Genomic DNA, 12,589 nt, shown 5'->3' on the forward strand with positions numbered 1-12,589 from the left:
GGTGGAGAGAGATTTATGGATGATGGATGGACGGACGGACGGACGGATGGATGCATGGATGGAGCGAGATAGATGGATGGATGGACGGATGGATGCACAGCTGGATGGACAGACAGACGGGTGGATAGACAGATTGGATGGATGGATGAACAGATAGATAGGATGGTCGGATGGAAGGAAGTATGGACAGATGGATGGACGAACAGAGATTGACTGATGGGAGGTTGTATGGACAGATAGACGGATGGATAGATAGACAGACGGATGGACAGATGGATGGATGAACAGAGACAGATGAATGGATAGACATACGGATGGATGGATGAACAAATATATGGACGTATGTTTGGATGGACAGATGGATAAATGAGTGCCTAGATGGACAGATGATGGCTAGATAGATAGATAGATAGACAGATGGTAGGAAGGATGGATGAATGGACACATACTAGATAATATTAGTAATCTAATGATGTATTCTATTATTAATATTAATGAATACTAAATCCCCAGCATGGTAATAGAGGAAGTAATGAAAGACATAATATTGCACATCCAGTATGCCTCCAAAAATCTGTCATGGATCTGACTTTGTGGTCTCATTTGGCCTACAGAGGTCCTGTGAGTCGCCTTCACGCCATCCATGGACGCCTTATGTCTCCGCTTGAGCATCCACCAACACACACACACACACACACGGCGGCTTAGAAAGTAGTGTGCCAAACAAACAACACACCTGTGCTGATTCCATGACAACATGCAAAGGATTGGGGGGGACGACGGGACAAGGAGGACATAAGTACTACAAAATACATTCAGTATTCTCATGTCTTCATGTGTTTTTGGTGCAAGTTTTATTGAAATGTCACATGCAGATTCTACAGTGCACCTTAAAGATGACTGAATTTTTAGAAAATACAGTATAAGCCCCCCCTCCCCACCCCACCCCCCAAAAAAAATCCTGTTTGACAGTGGTTGTTATTATTATTATTATTATTACTGTCGTTTCTGATATTGTTAAGTTGAACAATGTGTGTTTGTCGTTTTTGTCTTGGAATATTGCGTTATTTAACACGAGGAGCGTTGTAAGTAAGGACTGACTACACAGACAGTGTATGTAAATGTATAATGAGCCTGGCTGCCTATAGGCCTCCTGTCTTGTTTGCAGGGGATCTGTGAAATAAAGCTTTATGAAAGGGAAGGAACGTGTCTACTATTTACTATAAATCACTGTTTAATAACAGTACACATGCTACAATGTCAATCAAGTCTTGACTAGATATAAACAAATACACAGGGAAAGGGTGAGTGGTACCTTCCAGGATCACCCTCATGGTCCTCCCTTTATGCATCCAGCGTATCGGATACCCTGCCAACTCCACCGGGCCTTGTTTCATCTGGCAACTAGCTGTGAACAACATGTGCTTGTCTGTATCTGTTTGCTTTGCTTTGAAGGCTCGCTTTAAAATTAGAACACCATTCACAAAGCATACAAAACCTCTCCGCCGACTCTCATTTGCTTTCATTACTCCTTGGAATTGATGCATAGTAGAAGATTCATTCATTTTCTGCCGCTTATCCTCACAAGGGTCACGGAATGGGGTGCTGGAGGCGGGGTACACCCTGGACTGGTCGCCAGCCAATCACAGGGCACATATAGACAAACAACCATTCACACTCACATTCATACCTATGGACAATTTGGAGTCCCCAATTAACCTAGTATGTTTTTGGAATGTGGGAGGAAACCGGAGGGTGGAATCGAACTCTGGTCTCCGAGCTGTGAGGTCTCATAGTAGAAGATGTTTTTGATAATGTACAAGACCTTTTGACATAAGAAAAAAATACACAAGAATTTCCACAAGCATAATACAGTAGTTTCCTGGTGACAACAGGAGTGTTGACAGGTCAAAGGTCAAAGATGAGTTTGAAAAAAAACCCTACATGTCATATCTCAAATTAAAGGGCTTCGCGATGGCTTTCCGGGTGTCCCATTTATTTAATCAAAATACACTCACATGATGACAAAATTATCAAAAAAACATATTTTGGCTTGAAAATACAACTCCAAAGCAACACAAATATATATTATCAAATCTTAAACAAAACTTCAACTGACTTTACTTTTCTTGGTTATAGTCGTCCTTTTCTCGTTGGTATCCACACCTCCTGTGACTCCATAAACAGCCCATAATGGTGAGTGACAGACAAGGAGACATATGTCAGACAATGGTGCCAAAGGAGAGATTGTCACTGTTAATAATAACAGCGGTTATGAGTGTCAAGCGCATGCACTGGAAAGAAAAATTAGCATTAATAATGTTGTAAAGTAAAAGGTATTTTAGATTTTTTTTTTGGTATTGTTTCATCCAACATAAACAGCAAAACAAAAATTTTAATTAAAGAATAAAAAAAAAGAAATAAAAATAATACATTGTCCCAGGCTATACCATTCCCATCTTCGTTTTTATCCAGATTTGCGCCAAAAGTTATTGACTGGGTTCTTGGCTATTTGTACATGTGGAATATCCCACAGAGATGATGTAATTGTCTGACATATACAGTATAATATATCTTAGTGGTTATGGCTTTTCCTGCAAGGAGACCATCAGATATTTTGGCGGTCAAGGCCGGATGGCGCCCGAGTGGTGATCAGGGTGGGATCGGTCTCAATCAGCAGAGGCCCAATGCTGGTAAAAATAGTACAGACACACGCTCTTCAGGCTTAACTGCTCCACAGATATATCTCTGCTGTTAGTTAGGTGGACAACATGAATTACAGCAGCCATAATACTGATATGTTTCCATAACTGTGTATTAATGGAGTGAATTTACATGCTATTTGCACTGTTTATATCCAATGCCTATTAAACTTAGAACTAGTCTCCATATTGTTTGTACTGTACACGATCTTGTATTAATGTTATGAACTGTAACGTGTAAACTTAAATCAAATGTTAGTCACAAAAGCGACACGTAAGAAACGTGGCCGTTCGTCGACTCTGTTGCTTCCTCGCTGAAGTCTCGCGAGATTTCAACAGCTAGCAACCCTGAGCTAATCTGCCTGTCGCTGGACAAACCCCCGGGGCTGCGTGTTCTCGACGCCGAAAGACGTTCATGGACTGCTACCCACAAGGGAAAAACATGCATTATATTCGTATATATTTCAAGTGGATTTCCTCCATAGTCCCTGTTTCTTTTTAATGCTCAGGGGAAGCTGGTGTTTTTTTGGTTCGGTTTGTCGCAGTGCTGCTATCGAGTAGCTAACTAGCATTCCTGCTAACACCCAGACGGAAAAAGCAGGAAGGAAGGAGAAGCTCCCGACGACGCTTGGCCTATAAAAGGTTGCTCTACAAACAAACGACGATTCTTGTAAAAACACGAACAGGTAACACATATTTTCACACAACATGCTGAAATTTGAACAAGCTAAGAGAGAAATTGAAAACTTTATTAACATGTGGGTCGTCGATTGTCTTCAATGGGTGTCAAGTTGCATGTAAGTGATCTTCGTTTTATTTAACCAAAGCATCGAATCCATTATATTTGCATTATTCGCATACGTCATAACCCATATGTACATTATTTCTGTTTGTATTGGCAGCTGTTCTAATCTTAGCTTTGCATACGTGGTGTGTAGAGACAGATATTGTAAAATAACTAAACGTCTTTGGTTGGTTCTATCGGCGCTTTGATCATATTGTCCTTAAAAGCGAATTGTCTCCATAGGGTCACACTATGGACTTTATTATTGCGTTTTGTGCATTAAATAAAAAGTAAACGTCCGTCGTTCACTTCCTTTTCAGTGCTGAATGGAGGCGTGTTTTTTTTATTACATCCGCTAGATAAAGTGGCCTGTTTCAGGGCATTAAAAATGGTTAAATAGCTAAGCAGTAATATTCACGCATATAAAAGTTCCACATTTTGATGTATAACTACTTCTGTATTTATTACCATTGCAAGTAAACAACTATTAGTAACACAATGGCTTACCAACTGCACCATCTACTATACAATGATGCCTTCAAACACCACCTCCAGGTACTAAGTCGTTTTAGTGCTATATTATGCTATGGCGTCAAGAGATCTGACGCACTCCCCAGTGAAGCTTTGTGAACATAATTTCCAGTATTTACACTTTATTGATATGACTTCACAGGAAGCTAAATAGCTTGTCAACAAGGTGTGTGTGGACGGAGAATCGCAAGCGATGACGACATAGTGACGACGCTGCAGCAGAATGAAGCATTAAAACCTTTTGAGTAGTGTTTGTTGTGGAGAGAAAAAAAACGGTGTAGTCATGGCGACCATTGTGTAGCCCATAGCAACCGTTTGTTGTCAGCAGGACATGCCACACATGGGGTGCAAAGGCCATTTTACAACGGGACTATGAAAGAGAATTTGCAAGAAAATGGGAATGTCACTGATTCAAGTGTGCATGGAGCACACTGAAATAGTATTGTCATGTATATGGATGCCATGTGTTAATGAACATCCTATGATCAAAAATACTTAATATTGATAATTACTTCACTGAAATTTGTGGTTGGGTCAGGAATTAACCGGACATCAAAATTAGTGAAACATTAGCCACGTATAACATGGACCCAAATATTCCAATTCCATTCGGGTTATTTGCTCAAACGGAAAGAATGTAACCTTTGTATACACCTCATTCCGAAAGAAAAGTGCCGATCCGAATGAATATATAATCGGATTCCCAGGGGTGGAATATTCCCTTCCCCAATCCGATTGAGGTATCTTGTACCTGCTCAATCGGAAAGTTGTCAGACTGCGTTCTTCTTCGTGGTGTTTTTTCTTCTTCTGTTGTTTATTGGCGGTTAGCAAGCAGCTTTTGTGTGCATTAGCGCCATCTGTGGAACAGAATCTAAACCCTTCTATACGCCATTCACAAGTCCAGTTTTATAAAAAAAAAATATATCTATATAAAAATGCCCCCGAGTTTAATTATTAAATATTAGCATGATTGAAATTGATCTTTTCCTTGAAATATATCCCGGGTGCGTTCTTTCAGCGCATGCTCAGATATGACGTAACACGCAGCTCGAGGCGTTCCTCAGTTTTAAAAATGGAGGTGAGCAATCGGCACTGGACTGCTGGGAAAAGTTTGTTTTTGATTCAAACTAAATTTCAAGACTGGACGAAGGAAAAACTGGCAATACGGAGTTATTCCAACAAGTGAAAGAAAAACTGGAGGAAGTCGGTATCACGTGACGTTGATGTTTACGTTTTACTGTGCATGCCCCATTGACTATTCTGGTTGATTATAGCGGCGCATGTAGACAAGAGATTGGAATATTCCTTTCCATGTATACCATTGCTTTCGGAAAGGTCAATCGGAAAGAGAAAAACTCCTCATGTAAACGTGGCTACTGTGAATTTTTAAGTTATGTCTCTTCTTTGCTGTCTTGCGTCACAACTTGCACATATTGTGTGCACAGAAGCACTGCTCGGTCTTATTATGCCGCCGGCCAGCCGGCTCATGTCCATATGGTTGCATGTTGTTGCAGCTGCTGTCCAACCTGTTGGCATCTTAGTGGCATCCACGCACATCCCCTCCCTGTGACGTTTCAAGGTCATGTGAGCTGGGTGATGATAGTTGTTAAAAGCTAGGGTCTGCGAGCGTTCTTTATGACAGGGGGGACAGGGTGTCTCACTGTCCAATCTCAGCCTGTCAGCACCTCTGAAAACATCCAGCTGTCCAGCCCTCAGTCAAACAGGGCACTTGATGTGACATTTTTTGTTGCGCAACATGATATAACCTTCGGACTGAGAGTCCCTTTGGACATTTGGTAGGTAAAGAGTAACCTAACTGTTAACTTACTACTTTCTGTTCTTTTCCAAGGATATTTATTCTGACTTAAGGGCTAAGATGGCCCCTGACTCTCCTGCTCGCTCCAACTCCAGATCCAAGTCCAGGTCCAGATCTTTGTCTAGATCTCACTCGAGAAGCCGCTCTCGCTCAAGATCCAGAAAACGGCGCTACAGGTAAATCGTGCCAAAATAATAATAATGGCATTTCTAATTCCAATAAGCATGTTAGGGTTTCATTATTACAGTGGTTTTCAAACTGAGGGCTCATTATTAGCCCTTTAGGCGCCAGAGGTTTTTTTTTTCCAAGAAAATATTCAGATATTAAATTAGTTTAGTCTCCAAAAGGGCGGCACAGCGGTCGAGTGGTTAGCGCGCAGACCTCACAGCTAGGAGACCAGGGTTTAATTCCACCCATGGCCATCTGCGTGGGTTTTCTCCGGGTACTCCGGTTTCCTCCCACATTCCAAAAACATGCTAGGTTAATTGGCGACTCCAAATTGTCCATAGGTATGATTGTGAGTGTGAATGGTTGTTTGTCTATATGTGCCCTGTGATTGACTGGTGACCGGTCCAGGGTGTACCAGCTGGGATAGGCTCCAGCACCCCCGCGACCCTCGTGAGGATAAGCGGTAGAAAATGAATTAATGAATGAATTTTAGAACCTGCATTATTAGATTTCATTGTAAATAGTAAGATTAAAGCTATTTAAGCTAGTCAATCTTTTATGTCTATTATGTCATATTATCTGTTGTTTATGTTTACTATATTGATTAATGTGAGTGTAAAGGTGACTATAGGGTTGCTTTTTTCTGTCTATAGGGCTCTAATCATTTTAAAAGCCATATCTTGAAGGTTGTAAGCAGGTTTTCAATGGTCTAACTATGAAAATCTTTCATTTGTAAATGAGGAATCCTACCATTACTACATAACTATGCAAGAATTCTCCATTTGTTTTCCAGCAATCTCATTGGTCTTTTGTCTTGTCCCGCTTCTGTCATTCAGTTCAAGGTCCCGTTCCCGCTCTCGCTCACGTACTCCCGCAGCTTATCGAAATTATCCCTCTCGGGATTATCAGAACAACCGAGGTGGGTTCAGGGGCTACAACCGCGGCTATAGAAGGCCTTACCACTACCGAGGCCGAAACCGAGGCTATTACGCTCGTGGTCACTACCAGAACAGAGGAGGCGGCTACGGCTACAAGTCCAACTGGCAAGGCGGCGGCGGCGGTGGCGGAAGCTGGCATGACCGCAAACACGAGCAGGACCACCGCTCCCACAGCCCCAGGAGGGGGAGGTCACGCTCCCACACACCCAATAAACGATCCGGCAGCCGCTCCCACTCCCGTCACTCCGACCAGTCGTCATCGGAGCACTCTCACCGCTCCAGGAGCTCCAGCACCTCCAGGTCGCGCTCCTCCACCCCTCGCCACCGCAACAAGGGCAAGCCCAGCTCTAAGATCACAAAGGAAAAGCAACCAGAGAGCCAAGTGGAGAAGCCGGGCCCGGCGGGAGACGGCAGCGTTATCGAGAAGACATCAGGTGGTAAATGGATCGACTATGACACAAGCCCCAAACAAGGTTGCTCAGAGACCTCTCAGAAAGAAGACGTGACTGCTGCGGTGACCGCCAGTCCCGCCAAGTCGGGACAAACTGCCTCCTTTGGGGGCTTCGGCTTCTTCTCCAAGGAGGATTCCAAAAGTGGAGATAAGACGGTGATCTCTGCTGCCTTCAAAAAGTATGTCTGCTTTATCTTTGGTCTCAGCTCAATGGGATTCTGCTTCCTTCTTATTTTTTTCAGCAAATATTTTAGCCTTTTTCAAAAGTCATTGGAAGAATCATCGGGTTAAAAAGGAATAGGAGTCCTGATTTTAAGTATGACAATTGTCCTTTGCTGTGCACTGAGAGGAACTTTAATGAAATCCCACGTACTTATTGGCGCATGACGTGAGTATGATTACTGTCTCATGGTCTGTACTATTAGCAGCATGGATGACGTTTATTCCAGGGATCAAGAGTCATAATATAACTTACATTATTGCATCGTTATGCTGATTTGATTTGTAACGATGCATCAACCCTAAGCTGGGAGCGTTCTAGCAGAAACAATACATCAAACATGTCTACTCATGTTAATTGGTGAGTGTATATTCCACTTATGGTTGTCTTTTTCAGGTTCCTGGCTGAAAACAAAAGCAAAAAGCAGGCTGCTGAAAAGGACGATGGCCACGATGTCGTCAAGAGCAGCGCAGACCGAGAGCAAGAGAAGGCCGCCAAGTCCGGAGACATCTTCAGTATCTCTGTGTCTGCTTTCGGTGACTCCAAGGAAGACAACACCATGCCGTTCTTCGACGACGAAGAGGAGGAGTTCCTCAAATCTCACGGGTTGAAAGAGAAGGAGGAAGATGGCGGGGGCAAGTCCAGCGTCACCGCTCGGGATATATTCGGGAAATGGGGTGACGAGCCGAGCTATTCCGCCTCCTACCCGTCGGGGAAGGAGAAAAGCCGCAGAGACGACGATGCCGATAACTTGGACATGGAGGAGGAGATGTACCGCAGCCGCAAGCACAGCAAGAAAGAGGAGAAAGCCAAGAAGAAGGAGAAGAAAGATAAGGAGAAGACCAAAAGGAGTCCGTCCCCGTCTACGACTTCCAAAGGCAAGGACAGGCCGCTTTTCCCCGGCGCCTTCCCTCGCCGCGAGGAGTCTCCCGCACAACGTCTGTCTTCATCCAGAGAGGATTTTGAACTAAAAGTTGCTTCTTTAGAGGAAATGCCAAGGTATGCATCATAGTATTGTTTAGAAAATACACAATCATGTAGTATTCTCCTTGTGAGTGATGTCTAACTTTTTTATTTTTTTTCCCCTATTTTAGCTCCTCCCTGTCTAAGAATCGCTTCATGTCCAGAGACCTGGTGAATCCCTCTAAGAAAGATCCGGAGTTCCGTTCGATCTTTCAGCATATTCAGTCTGCTCAGCTTCGCAGCAGCCCCCCAGAGCTGTTTGCTCAGCACATAGTTTCCATTGTGCATTACATCAAAGGTAGCACAAGAAAGGACATCACTTTGCAAGCTTTTTAATGTAGTAGTAGTAGTATTAGTTAGTACTGACGTGTGAAGGTGGCATAATACCTCTCTCTTTCTTCCAGCTCAGCACTTCACCTCTACAGACATGACGTTAAGCGAACGCTTCGCCATGTACCAAAGGAAAGCTGCAGAGATAGAAATGATGAAGCCAAGGAAGAGCCCAGAAATCCATAGGTAAGTAAGTACCCGTGAATGCAACATATCCTCCGCGAGATAATGCCTGCTGACATACAGCCACCCCCCCCTTTTTTTTTTTCTCCCAGGAGAATTGATGTTTCCCCCAGTGCCTTTAAGCGGCACTCTCACCTGTTTGAGGATGTGGACGAGACGAGCTTCAAGGTGACCTTGTTGTTTAGAAACTTGACGCAACTTGTCCACAGCCCAATTTGAGAACAACCCCTGAGCCAACAGTGTTCAGCTTTTGTGCTTTTCTTTCAAAGGATGCGTATTTCTAAATCAAAAGAGCCCAATTGTGTTTTGTAAGTGCCAAGCAAGCCTGCAGCCTATGAGATATGGTTATTGATTGGGTATGTACCAACCCCCCACAAGCAAAGGCTAAAAGGAAGGGAGTTATGATCCTGCCTCTCATGGGACGCTTATCAATGCCTTTACCTTGTAAGTATCTTTCCGTGAAAAGAAACAAAATGAAGCTACAAAAGCTACTGTAAATTTTTCAATTCTTATTTGAAGTGATACATACATAGATACATACATGCATGCTGCTGGTGTCAACGTAGACTATCCGCAAGATACTGCATTTTTATACTGTCAGTGACAAACATTCACCACTAGGGGGGATATGATGCCTAAGTATACAGTATGACTGAGTCATTTGAAGTGTAATGTATTTATGTGTATTACAAATATCACCTGGGCTTGATTGATGGTTTCATAACTACTGCTTGGTATCGTTAACTGCTGATTTAATGACGGCTAATTGCGTTCCGCTGCAGGATTCGACAAAAAAGTTCAAAGGGGACCCGATGGACCTTCGCCTGGATATTGAAAGGCGTAAGAGGTTCGCAGGGAAGGACTACAGACGCGAGGGAGGCAGGAGCCCCGGGGGCTCCCGAGGGCCGAGCAGAGAGAGGTCCTCTGAAAAATCTGGAAAGCACCACAAGAAGTCCAAGTATGTTCAAAAGCGCATCGCGTCAAAAGACGCACCTCGACTTTTTCCACTCAGACGTATTCTTTTTGTTGTGCAGGAAGGGAAAGAAGAAGCGGGATCGCTCTCCGTCGTCCTCTTCCTCCTCGTCCTCTCCATCCCCGTACCCGTCCGCGCCTTACAGGGGGAAAGAGTACATGGGAGATGGAGTGGAGCACTTTGAGGAGGGATACGGTCACCCGCGTTATCCCCCACGGGACTACGGTGGCCCCGGGGACAGGGGCCCCCCTCGGGATTTTGAGGGCGCACACATGGAAAGAGGCAGAGGCCGCGGCTTTGTAAGTGATTGCGTGCGCTTTGCTTGTTTTCGATTCTTCTGTTTGTTACCAAGGCAACTGACATCTCACCTTCTTGCAATTTTCTGCCCTAATGGAATCACAGTAGCCTGCACTTCTCTATGTTCCTACCTCCTAAAGCTAAGGAACATTATGTGGAGGAGGATGATGATGATGATAATGATGATGATGTCATACTTAGCACTTCCTGATTTATACTAAGGTAACGAATCGGTGGACTCTCACCTCATTACTAAAGAATGCATTACATCCTTCCATCTGATACGTTTTTTTTGTGGTGTTCTCTTTGCCCCTCAGTGGATAGTTGACCCCCCACCCCCCATTCGGACCAGACCCAACTTTCCTCTTGTAGAGTGGGAACCAAAACAACCAACCTGCTCTTTTGATTTCAGTTCCCCAGAGTGAGAGGGCGAGGATGGAACAGGGGCAATTATCCCGGCAACAACAGCAATGGCAACCCTGTCAACATGAACCCTCAGGGGCGCCCTCCGGAGGAGGAATGGGATCCCGAGTACACACCCAAGAGCAGGAAGTACTACTTGGTGAGTCTTACGGAGGATGCCATGGGGTGCGTACTAACGTTTTCAGGTGTCACTGAATAACTTTTAACTTTGTTGTTGTTATTATAGTAATTATGTTTCATACTCAAAAACACTATTTATTTGTGGTTGTTTAATGAACATAAACACATAGTATTGGCCAGCCTTGTCCAGATCAGTAGCTTAAAAGCGTAATCGGAGGAAGTTGCCTCTTTAAAACTAAATGGAACGGGGCCCGGATTAAACATCTGTTTGTTTTACTGTTTACTGATGTAAATAACTGCTCATTAAAACACATACCTAAAATCTTTGGACACTACTGTGAATATTTTACAGCTGCTAAAAAAGCCATGACTGTTTGAAAGGGATCATTACAAGATTAAAGCTAATGCTAACATAAGATTATTGGATTAATGGTGTACTCACACTAGGCCTAGAACTATGTTGTGGTCTTAAAACTGGCAGGAGCACCAGACCCGATTGTCTTGTCTCATTTCAGCACGATGACAGAGATGGGGAGAAAAACTGGGTGGACAACCGCGGGCGGGGCCGAGGGTCCTTCCCGACCCGCCGCGGACGCTTCGTCTATCGCAAGGGAGGCACCAGCCCCAAGTGGGCCCATGACATGTTCCAGGGCGGAGAGAAGGCGGCGGAGCTGGGAGACGACATCGAGGGGCAGCCTAAAGACGGCAAGAACGCAGACGACAGCCTGAAATCCTAAATAGCCATCGCTATGTGTCTCTATGGCAACACGTGTAAAAATGCCCCCCCCCCTCCCCCCTCCATCTCTGATGTTGTTGAATTCTCTCTGGTGTCTAAGGCTTTTTATGTCACATATTATGAGAAGAATGAATGCTGCTGAGGAAAAAAAAATATTGAGGCAACTTTCAATGAGGAAAGAAACATTTGTGCCTTTACAGGAAAAAAAAAACAGCTGAAGGAGCCCTTTTATTTTTATTTTTCGCTCATTTTCCTCTCTTCATTGGTGTTCGGAGCCGTGATGATGTCTTGTTGTTAAAAGGTGCATGACATGTTGGATTAATGCTTCTCCCCAAGGGACCAATCACTGCCCTCCAAAATTCATTTGTATTATTTTTAACATCATATGTGATTCTTATGGGCTACATACATGTTTGTGTGTTTTCAGTTAAAAAAAAAAAAAGAAAAAGGATCCACTCCAAAAAGTATGGTAATTGCTCTGCTTTAGTCACATGGATATAGGGTAGCAATATAGGTTTACATGATCATTTTAGCGAAGTGGATGCCTTTTATGTTAATTAGGAGTTTTAATTACACATTAACTCAAAAAAAAATATTGTAATATGTTGGGGACAAGCTACAAGTGTGGGGGTTTGTTTTTTTTTGTTACTGTAATCCTACAATTTAACCACACTTCTTTAAAAAAAAAAGATCTTTCAACAGGATGTTTTAAGAGTTAGTTTATCATTGAGTACGTTCTGCATGTACACAACTGTTTTTTTTTCTGATGAATAGCAAACAGGACGTTTATACTGTGGAAGAGCTTTCATGTTTGTCTTTTAATTTTCAATAAATGTTTTTTTTTTCTTTTGATTTCTTAGAGTTGTGTGAGTGTTTGGGGTAAATAATGCCATCCAATGCAAGATATGTATCCTTATCTGCTGAGGTATGCATTCTTATATTCCTAGTCAGCCT

The 12,589-nt window shown here is 43.3% G+C and overlaps 2 protein-coding genes across 9 annotated transcripts in view; both read left to right on the forward strand.

Annotated features, from left to right (window-relative positions):
- Positions 1-1,250, forward strand: part of LOC131101303 (uncharacterized) — a 34,419-nt gene extending 33,169 nt beyond the window's left edge. For 3 of the 7 annotated variants that reach the window (XM_078791948.1, XM_058046215.2, XM_078791950.1), the window contains one exon: positions 615-1,250. In XM_078791948.1, coding sequence (XP_078648074.1) covers positions 615-625 — 11 coding nt within the window. In that variant the 3' untranslated portion in view covers positions 626-1,250. The remainder of the gene's footprint in view (positions 1-614) is intronic. The other 4 variants (XM_078791951.1, XM_078791953.1, XM_078791949.1 and 1 more) reach the window with 3 other exon arrangements.
- A 1,788-nt stretch (positions 1,251-3,038) lies between these two features.
- Positions 3,039-12,485, forward strand: thrap3b (thyroid hormone receptor associated protein 3b). 2 transcript variants are annotated; one of them, XM_078791947.1, is made up of 11 exons: positions 3,039-3,388; positions 5,867-6,009; positions 6,838-7,569; positions 8,007-8,609; positions 8,705-8,871; positions 8,978-9,089; positions 9,179-9,254; positions 9,869-10,044; positions 10,121-10,358; positions 10,769-10,918; positions 11,415-12,485. In XM_078791947.1, exons 2-11 carry the CDS (start codon positions 5,894-5,896, stop codon positions 11,634-11,636), a joined length of 2,592 nt encoding a protein of 863 aa, XP_078648073.1. In that variant the 5' UTR covers positions 3,039-3,388; positions 5,867-5,893; the 3' UTR covers positions 11,637-12,485. The 2 variants fall into 2 exon arrangements, with proteins under 2 accessions (XP_078648073.1, XP_057902191.2); XM_058046208.2 differs by lacking the exon at positions 3,039-3,388 and adding an exon at positions 3,400-3,499.
- The last annotated feature ends 104 nt before the right edge of the window (positions 12,486-12,589 follow it).

The sequence above is a fragment of the Doryrhamphus excisus genome, linkage group LG7 (assembly GCF_037039965.1).
Source record: "Doryrhamphus excisus strain RoL-2023G ecotype Guam linkage group LG7, RoL_Dexc_Guam_v1.1, whole genome shotgun sequence".
Classification (NCBI taxonomy): Eukaryota; Metazoa; Chordata; class Actinopteri; order Syngnathiformes; family Syngnathidae; genus Doryrhamphus; species Doryrhamphus excisus.